The following is a 10,050-nucleotide window of genomic DNA, read 5'->3' as shown; positions in this document are numbered from 1 at the left end:
GAGGAGAAAGACGCCGAGCCTGTGATGCAGCTAATGTTGGATGAGCAGGGCACCAGCAGCTCTGCAACAGAGAGCTCCACCCCCACCACCACTCCTGTTCGCAGGAGCAGCAGCAGCCGCCCAGCAGCAGTGCATGGGGACTCGTCGTCAGTCATGTCGACCCCAGCAGGCAGCCTACCCTCAAGTGCTGCTGATTTGTTTAGTCCAGACCCCACGAGCACAATCAGGCCTGTAACCACGGAGGTTGAGGGGGATATTCTTTCCCAAATGGGATTTATGGCTGAGTCACAGATGGTGACGGTGGTTGTTGGGGAGGGGTCCTACTCCTTGCCCGATGTGTCAGACTCAGCAGAAGAGGAGTTGGGGTCCACAACATCCCATCAGTTGTTTGAGGAGGGGGAGTCTGGTGATGATTATGATGATGAGGCGAAGGACAGAGACTACCACCAACCACAGGAGGGGCATGTTAGCTCCTCTGAGTCTGAGGAGGAGGATACGTCGGTGGGTCTGACATGGAGAATCATGATCTCTGAAATTGGCAGGAGCAGCAGTGAGCAACAGCCTGCTGCTTTATCTTCTTCCGCTACCACCAGTCGCACCACTCAACCCCAGGCCCCAACCCCCGCAGCAACAAAAGTAACAGCAGCAGGGCGTAAGGGGAAATTTTTATCCCCTATCTGGAATTATTTTAATCTGCCGTCACTGGACAGCAAGTATGTCACCTGTAAGGGGTGCCTGGTGAAGTTGAGCAGAAGTAGCACCCCCGCCACCTATGGCACCTCCAGCTTAATAAAACATCTGGCTGGTAAACATCACAAGGAGCATGAGGAGTTCTTGAGGCTAAAGGAAGCTGGCACTGTCAGTGTTCCACCCCAAACCACCACCGGAACCCCCTTTTCCACTCCTACCGACACTGAGGCCTGTTCAGGCAGCCAGTCCTCAGTGATCTCCTCTGCTCCCTCCTCGGCTTCCCGTGCAAGCCAGAAGCGACACCAGACCCTGCTGACCGAGGCGTTTGCTATCAGGGCTCAGCCTCCCAGCAGCCGTCGGATCCGCCTGCTCAACGGCCTGCTTACACGGGCCATGGCCTCCCAGCTCCTCCCGTACTCCTTTGTGCAGGAGGGGAGCGACATGCGCGCACTCCTACAGTGCGCAGCGCCGGATTGGCCTTTCCCCAGCCGGCACTATTTCTCACGGACGGCCATGCCAGCACTACACCGCTTCGCAAAGGCCAATGTGGAACGTGGGCTTGATCAATCGGTGGGTGAGCGGGTCCATGTGACTATGGACTCGTGGAGCAGCCGGTTCGGGACAGGCCGCTATTTGTCCTTCACCGCACACTGGGTCAGTTTGGTGGAAGTGGGTGAGGAGGGGACAGCAGCATCATCAAGCCAGTGGGTGGTGCCACCCCGCAGTAGGGTCAGGGGAAGTGCAGCAAGTGCCTCTGCTCCAGATCCACCCTCCGGCACACCCTCCGCCGCCAAACGCCCCCGCCTCAGCAGCAGCAGTGTGAAGGCCCGCCACTGCCAAGCACTGCTGGAGATGGTCAGCCTGGGCAAGCAAAGCCTGACCGCAGAGCACGTCCTGGACAAACTCAAGGAGCAGGAGAGGCGTTGGCTGACCCCCAGAGGCCTCAGAGTCGGAGAGGTGGTGTCCGATAATGGGGCCAACCTTGTCGCTGCCATCCGCCGGGGAGACCTCACCCACATCCCCTGTCTGGCCCACGTCCTGAACCTGGTGGTTCAGAAATTTTTGAGCACCTACCAGGGGATGGAGCCACTTTTAAAAGCTGCTCGCAAGACGGTGGGTTATTTCCGCCGCTCGGGCGGTGCCTCATCGGCCCTGGAAGCTGTGCAGCTGGAGCTGAACCTGCCACGGCACCGTCTGATTATTGACGTTCCAACACGGTGGAATTCCACCCTGGCCATGTTGGAACGTCTGGTTGAGCAGAGGCAGGCTGTCAACCACTACTTGGCCAAAGCCACCGCCGATGCCACCACCATGTACAGGAGCAGCCAGGCACGTGCAGAGGGGGGTGCTCTGGGTGCCCAGGCACCCCCCTCTTTTAAAAATCTTCAAAAAAGGCCCCTCTGGCCACGAAAAAGAAGCTCCGCCCCAACCGCGACAAGCCCCGCCCACCCGCGGGAAGCTCCACCCCCTCTATGTGGGAGCAAGTAAAATGGTGTCTCCCTAGCTGCACCCACTATGACCTCTCCCTCCTCCAGTAGCCTCACTGACCTCTCCCTCCACCTAGCAACCACAATGTCCTCTCCCTCCACCTAGGACCCATACTGACCTCTTCCCCGACACCCACAGTGACGTCTCCATCCACCTAGCACCCACAGTGACCTCTCCATCCACCTAGCACCAACAGTGACTTCTCCCTCCATGTAGGACCCTTACTGATCTCTCCCACCCCAGCCCCCACAGTGACCTCTTCCTCCACCTAGCATCCACAGTGACCTCTCCCTACCCCAGCACCCACAGTGACATCTCCTTCCACCTTGCACCCACAGTGACCTCTCCCTCCACCTAGCATCCACAGTGACCTCCCCCTCCCCCAGCACCTACAGTGACATCTCCATCCACCTAGCACCCACAGTGACCTCTTCATCCACCTAGCACCAACAGTGACCTCTTCCTCCACCTAGCACCCACAGTGACCTCTCCCTTCCCAGCACCCACAGTGACCTCTCCATCCACCTAGCACCCACAGTGACCTCTCCCTTCCCCAGCACCCACAGTGACCTCTCCCTTCCCCAGCACCCACAGTGACCTCTTCCTCCACCTAGCACCCACAGTTACCTCTCCCTTCCCCAGCACCCACTGTGACCTCTCCATCCCCCAGCACCCACAGTGACCTCTCCATCCACCTAGCACCCACAGTGACCTCTCCCTTCCCCGGCACCCACAGTGACCTCTTCCTCCACCTAGCACCCACAGTGACCTCTCCCTTCCCCAGCACCCACTGTGACCTCTCCCTCCACCAAGCACCCACACTGACCTCTCCCTCCACCTAGCACCCACACTGAACTCTCCCTCCACCTAGCACCCACAATCACCTCTCCCTCCCCAGCTCTAGCAGTGATCCTGCTTACCCCAGCACCCACACTGACCTATCACTTCCCCAGCACCCACAGTGATCTTTCCCTTCCCCAGCGACTACCTGCTGTCCCCTGCAGCACCCAAAGGGACCTCCCATCGCAAAAGCAGCACCTACAGTGACCTCTCCCATCACTAGCACCAACAGTGACCTCTCCCAACACCCAGAATCCACAATGACTTCTCACTCCTCCAGTAACCCACACTGACTTCTCCCAGCACCCACAGTGACCTCCCCTTCCTCCGGCACCCATACTGACCTCTACATTCCACAGAACCCATAGTGACCTACCCTTCACCCAGCACCCACACTGATCTCTCCTTCCCTCAGCAAACACACTGACCTCTACATCCCTTAGCAGCAACTATGCCATTCACAGAAGCACCCACAGTGACCTCCCCTTCGTCCAGCACCCATAATGACCTCTACCTCCCCCAAGACCCACAGTGACCTCCCCCAAAGGACCCACAGTGGCCTCCCTTTCCTCCAGCACCCATACTGACATCTACCTTCCACAGCACCCACAGTTACTTCTCCCCCCCAGCACCCACAGTTACTTTTCCCCCCCAGCACCCACAGTGACCTACCCTTCCCCCAGCACCTACACTGACCTTTACCTCCCCCAGCAACCACACTGACCTCTACCTACCCTAGCAGCAACTATGCCATTCATATCAGTACCCACAGTGATCTCCCACCCCCTGCACCCACAACAATCCCACCAATATTCAGCACCCACATTACACTCAACCAGTAACCCCCACTATAACAAGCACCCAGTACTTGCACCAAGCACCCTGCACCCGATACTCACATCTGGCCTCCATATGGCACTTAGTACTTGCATCAAACAGCCACATGACACTCACTACCTGCTCCCCTTCACCCTATAGCTGGCACCCAGTACTCACACCTACATGGCACAGTACTTGCACCCAGCCCTGACATGGCACCCACTACTCACACCTGCACACAGCCTCCACATGGCACCCACATAACCAGTACTAGCACCCGGAGTACCTGCACTCAGAACCCATATGCTACACAATGCCCACCCATAGCTAGCACCCAGTGCAGGCATGGTACCAAGTATTTGCACCTATGTGATACCCAGTACCTGCACCCAACACCCACATGTTTCATCTGCAGTAGTTCCAGTTGCAGTAAGCCTCCACTTGGTGCCCAGCATAAACACCAAGCCCTCACATGACATCCAGTACATGCACCCAGAACTCACAAGGGACTGAGTACCTGCAATCAACACCTAAATGATGTTTGATACCCACCTATACAGCCAGAATCCACATGACATCCTGTGCCAGCACCCAGAACCCACATGGCATCCAGCATTTGCATTTAGCACCAACATCACAACAAATACCCCACTAGCCAGCACCCATCACCCATATGTCACCATGTACTCACTCCAAGTACCCACTTGGCACTCAGTATTTGCACCTAGGACCCACATGACACCCTATACCCCCCATAATTAGCACCCACATGAGACCGTACTCACACGGCACCAAGTTACCAAGCCATTATATGCACTTAGTACCAGTCTATGGCCAGAACCCAAATAGCACCCAGTACCCACCCTTGGTCCGAACCCATATGAGACTCAATACTCACACATGGCACTCCCTACTCACTCATGTCCAGCACTCACATGGCTCCCTGTACCAATTAGCACTCACATGACACCCACTATTGTTTATTACCATCTGCTACTTATTCAGCACCCAATACTGCTTAGCACCCACTGCAAATAAACACCCAATACAATCTGGACCTTGGTACCCACAGCAGCTTGACACAGACTGTACTTTGGCACCTCAGTACACACTGCAACTTAGCACAAACTGGACCTTTGCATCTTACCACCCACTGCATCTGGGCACCCAATGCACCTTAACACTTACTGCAGTTCTGCACTGCTTAGCAACCACTGCATATTGGCAACCACTTCTTCTTTGCCTGAAAAGAAGCTTGGGAGCTGATCAAGAGGGACAGAGGTTCCCAGTAATGAAAAGTTAGTCCGTGCCTACCTCAGGCTCCACTGTGCCCACTCTAATAGTGGGCACCTATCACTGCTGATTTGAGGGTGGTGGCGCCAAAAGACTTGTTGGAAGGAGACACAAAGTCTGCCTGATACTACTATAAAGGTGTGTGAGTGTGTGTGAGTGTGTGTGTGAGTGTGTGTGAGCGTGTGTGTGTAGGGTGGGTTAAGACTGTCTAATACTGCTTTCTGGGGAGGGGGTATTACATGCACAATTTAGCATGATTGATCGATTAGGGCCCCTTTTTCAAATTTCAGCATCCCCCCCTTGAGGATCCTCTGCACGGCCCTGGGAGCAGCACCAGCAGCCACCTCCCGGAGATGATACGGATTGCTGAATGGAAAAAAATGCAGCTGGTGTGCATGGTCCTGGCACCCTTCCTGGAGGCCACCGACTTGGTCAGCCGGGACCGGGCGTCAGTTTGTCAGTGGGTGACCATGGTGTGCATGCTGCACAAGGCCCTGGATGGTCTGATTCAAGTGGGAGAGAGAGACTTGATCCAGCAGGAGCAGCAGGCACCTGCGCAGTCCACCTCTGTGCAGCAGGAGGAGGAGGAGGAGGTTGAGGACTTGGAGTTGGAGGAGTTGGAGGTCCCTGACCGTGAGGATCAGGAGGCACTGCCGAGTGCAGCTGCAGTGGTGCGGGGGTGGAGAGAGCAGGGGGAGTTTGAGGAAGAAGAGGAGGACAGCACTTATGAAGATAATATGCCAGCAGATATGGCAGCCCTCTTCCCCATGGCAGCGCACATGTTGCAGTGCCTGCTCAGGGACCCAAGGGTCAAAGAGATGCGTGGTCGGGAGGACATGTGGATCACCCTGATGCTGGACCCACGGTTGAAGGGGAAGCTGCATCAGTTCCTGCCTGCAGCAGGAGGAGACCCTGAGTGCCAAATGAGGGAGTTGCAGCGGTCCCTGGTTCGGCGCTTGGAGGAAGCCTTCCCCCAGACTCCCCCCCCCTACTGTCACAGTCCAGCCAGCACAGCAGCAGGTGCCTGCGTCCATCAGCAGCAGGCGCCCATCAAACCTGCTGTTGCTCAGAAAGGAGCTGTACGCCACGCCGGTACAGCAGCCGAGTGGGGAGGTGCATGCAGCAACAGCATTTGGCTCTCAAAGCCAGAACCAGCGCCTGACCCGGATGGTGGCAGACTATATGGGGTCCTACAGCGGCCTTGACAGCGACACCACTGTGGACCCCTTTGATTACTGGGTCCAGCACCTGGAAATTTGGAGTGAGCTGGCGCAGTACGCCCTGGAAGTCCTTGCTTGCCCCCCTTCCAGCGTGCTGTCCGAAAGGTGCTTCAGCGCGGCCGGTGGTGTGGTAACAGAGAAGCGTTCTCGTCTGTCCACCCAGTCTGTGGACAGACTGACGTTTCTTAAAATAAATCAGGCTTGGGTGGTCGGTGAATTCCTGGCCCCTGTTGTTGGCAAGAGGGGGAAATGAAGGGACTGGAAATCGCACTATGCCTGCCTTACTACCACCCTTTACCACCACAACCTCCAGGCTCCGCATAGGCCTGCTTCAAAATTTTTTGACAGCTGTGGTACACTACCAACACACTAAGTGCCAAGGTAAACACTATTAATGTGTAATTTTTTTGGGATGTGTCTGTGCTGTCCGAGTTGTGGGGAGGCCCCAACTGCGGCAGTACGACCGCTTCCTGACTGGAAACTCTTCTAATTTTTGAACTTGCCGTGGTACCTACAAGTGCCATGGTGAACTATAATCTAAACACTATTAATGTGTAATTTTTTGGGGATGTGTCTGTGCTGTCCGAGTTGTGGGGGGGAGGCTGCATCAACCTACTCATCCTGCTGCTCCTGTCTGTGGTACCCACCAACACCAGGGTCCACACAACTATTTATTCTGCTGCCACCAGCTACTACGCCACTCCAACAGCTGCATCAACCTACTCATCCTGCTGCTCCTGTCTGTGGTACCCACCAACACCAGGGTCCACAAAACTATTTCTTCTGCTGCCACCAGCTACTACGCCACTCCAACAGCTGCATCAACCTACTCATCCTGCTGCTCCTGTCTGTGGTACCCACCAACACCAGGGTCCACACAACTATTTCTTCTGCTGCCACCAGCTACTACGCCACTCCAACAGCTGCATCAACCTACTCATCCTGCTGCTCCTGTCTGTGGTACCCACCAACACCAGGGTCCACACAACTATTTCTTCTGCTGCCACCAGCTACTACGCCACTCCAACAGCTGCATCAACCTACTCATCCTGCTGCTCCTGTCTGTGGTACCCACCAACACCAGGGTCCACAAAACTATTTCTTCTGCTGCCACCAGCTACTACGCCACTCCAACAGCTGCATCAACCTACTCATCCTGCTGCTCCTGTCTGTGGTACCCACCAACACCAGGGTCCACACAACTATTTCTTCTGCTGCCACCAGCTACTACGCCACTCCAACAGCTGCATCAACCTACTCATCCTGCTGCTCCTGTCTGTGGTACCCACCAACACCAGGGTCCACACAACTATTTCTTCTGCTGCCACCAGCTACTACGCCACTCCAACAGCTGCATCAACCTACTCATCCTGCTGATCCTGCTGCTCCTGTCTGTGGTACCCAGTCCACCAACACCAGGGTCCACACAACTATTTCTTCTGCTGCCACCAGCTACTACGCCACTCCAACAGCTGCATCAACCTACTCATCCTGCTGCTCCTGTCTGTGGTACCCACCAACACCAGGGTCCACACAACTATTTCTTCTGCTGCCACCAGCTACTACGCCACTCCAACAGCTGCATCAACCTACTCATCCTGCTGCTCCTGTCTGTGGTACCCACCAACACCAGGGTCCACAAAACTATTTCTTCTGCTGCCACCAGCTACTACGCCACTCCAACAGCTGCATCAACCTGCTCATCCTGCTGCTCCTGTCTGTGGTACCCACCAACACCAGGGTCCACACAACTATTTCTTCTGCTGCCACCAGCTACTACGCCACTCCAACAGCTGCATCAACCTACTCATCCTGCTGCTCCTGTCTGTGGTACCCACCAACACCAGGGTCCATACAACTATTTCTTCTGCTGCCACCAGCTACTACGCCACTCCAACAGCTGCATCAACCTACTCATCCTGCTGATCCTGCTGCTCCTGTCTGTGGTACCCAGTCCACCAACACCAGGGTCCACACAACTATTTATTCTGCTGCCACCAGCTACTACGCCACTCCAACAGCTGCATCGGCCTACTCATCCTGCTGCTCCTGTCTGTGGTACCCACCAACACCAGGGTCCACACATCTATTTCTTCTGCTGCCACCAGCTACTACACCACTCCAACAGCTGCATCGGCCTACTCATCCTGCTGCTCCTGCTGCTCCTGTCTGTGGTACCTACCAACACCAGGGTCCACAAAACTATTTCTTCTGCTGCCACCAGCTACTACGCCACTCCAACAGCTGCATCGACCTACTCATCCTGCTGCTCCTGTCTGTGGTACCCACCGCCAACACCAGGGTCCACACAACTAGTTCTTCTGCTGCCACCAGCTACTACGCCACTCCAACAGCTGCATCAACCTACTCATCCTGCTGCTCCTGTCTGTGGTACCCACCAACACCAGGGTCCACACAACTAGTTCTTCTGCTGCCGCCAGCTACTACACCACTCCAACAGCTGCATCAACCTACTCATCCTGCTGCTCCTGTCTGTGGTACCCACCAACACCAGGGTCCACACAACTATTTCTTCTGCTGCCACCAGCTACTACGCCACTCCAACAGCTGCATCGACCTACTCATCCTGCTGCTCCTGTCTGTGGTACCCACCAACACCAGGGTCCACAAAACTATTTCTTCTGCTGCCACCAGCTACTATGCCACTCCAACAGCTGCATCAACCTACTTATCCTGCTGCTCCTGCTGCTCTTGTCTGTGGTACCCACCAACACCAGGGTCCACAAAACTATTTCTTCTGCTGCCACCAGCTACTATGCCACTCCAACAGCTGCATCAACCTACTTATCCTGCTGCTCCTGCTGCTCTTGTCTGTGGTACCCACCAACACCAGGGTCCACACTAAACTGCATCGTCTGCTGCCACCACCTATTATGCCACTACAAATACAATAGCCTGCCACCAGCTATCACGCCACTAGCCCACTACAATAGCTTTAATTTTTTGGCGATGTTGGAGCTGAAAACTGCCATGTCCCAGTTGTGCGATTGGACTTTGGACACAATGTGGGCTGCACGACCGCTGTCTGGAAGCTAGTCCTGATGTTAATTGACAGCTTTTTTTTTTTTTTCATTTTATGTCCACCAAATAATTAATTAGTATTTCCCTTTAAAAAATCATGATACTACATGCATCATTTACCCTAAAAACCATTTTAAACCTATTTAAAGGGCACTTCCGGGTTTTCTATCCGGATACCCGAATAGGTCGGGTACCCGCGGGTAATTTGGTCGGATATCCGGATCGGATCCGGATATCCGCAAGGTCGGATCCGGATATCCGGATCCGGATATCTGGGTACCCGGATCCGGGCGGGTAATAAAAAGCACTACCCGAGCATCCCTGTTCACGGCATCATCTGCGGATCTATTAGGCCTGTAGGCAAATTGCAGAGAGTCCAGCAGGGGATCTGTGATAGATTTCAGATAAGCCATTATGAGTTTTTCGAATGCTTTCATAACCAATGATGTCAGGGCAACAGGCCTGTAATAATTTAAACATGTAGGTTTTGATTTTTTTTGGAATTGGTACAATGGTTGAGCTTTTAAAACAGGCAGGGGCAATAGAGAGTTCCAGAGATGCTTTGAATATGTCTGTGAATACAGGGGCTAATTGATTGGCACAGAGTTTCAGACATGTTGCAGAGACAGTGTCTGGCCCCATTGCTTTCCTAGTGTTT

At 54.6% G+C, this 10,050-nt stretch overlaps 1 protein-coding gene across 1 annotated transcript; it reads left to right on the top strand.

The window, feature by feature from the left end:
* Positions 1–276: 276 nt before the first annotated feature.
* LOC137561994 (zinc finger BED domain-containing protein 4-like) lies at positions 277–6,603 on the top strand. Its single transcript, XM_068273337.1, has 4 exons — positions 277–1,243; positions 1,454–2,019; positions 5,421–5,917; positions 6,201–6,603. Exons 1-4 carry the CDS (start codon positions 277–279, stop codon positions 6,601–6,603), a joined length of 2,433 nt encoding a protein of 810 aa, XP_068129438.1.
* The last annotated feature ends 3,447 nt before the right edge of the window (positions 6,604–10,050 follow it).

This window comes from Hyperolius riggenbachi, chromosome 3 (assembly GCF_040937935.1).
Source record: "Hyperolius riggenbachi isolate aHypRig1 chromosome 3, aHypRig1.pri, whole genome shotgun sequence".
In the NCBI taxonomy this organism is placed as follows: Eukaryota; Metazoa; Chordata; class Amphibia; order Anura; family Hyperoliidae; genus Hyperolius; species Hyperolius riggenbachi.
The sequence above is the reverse complement of the archived record's forward strand: the minus strand, read 5'-3'. Positions and strand labels throughout refer to the sequence as shown.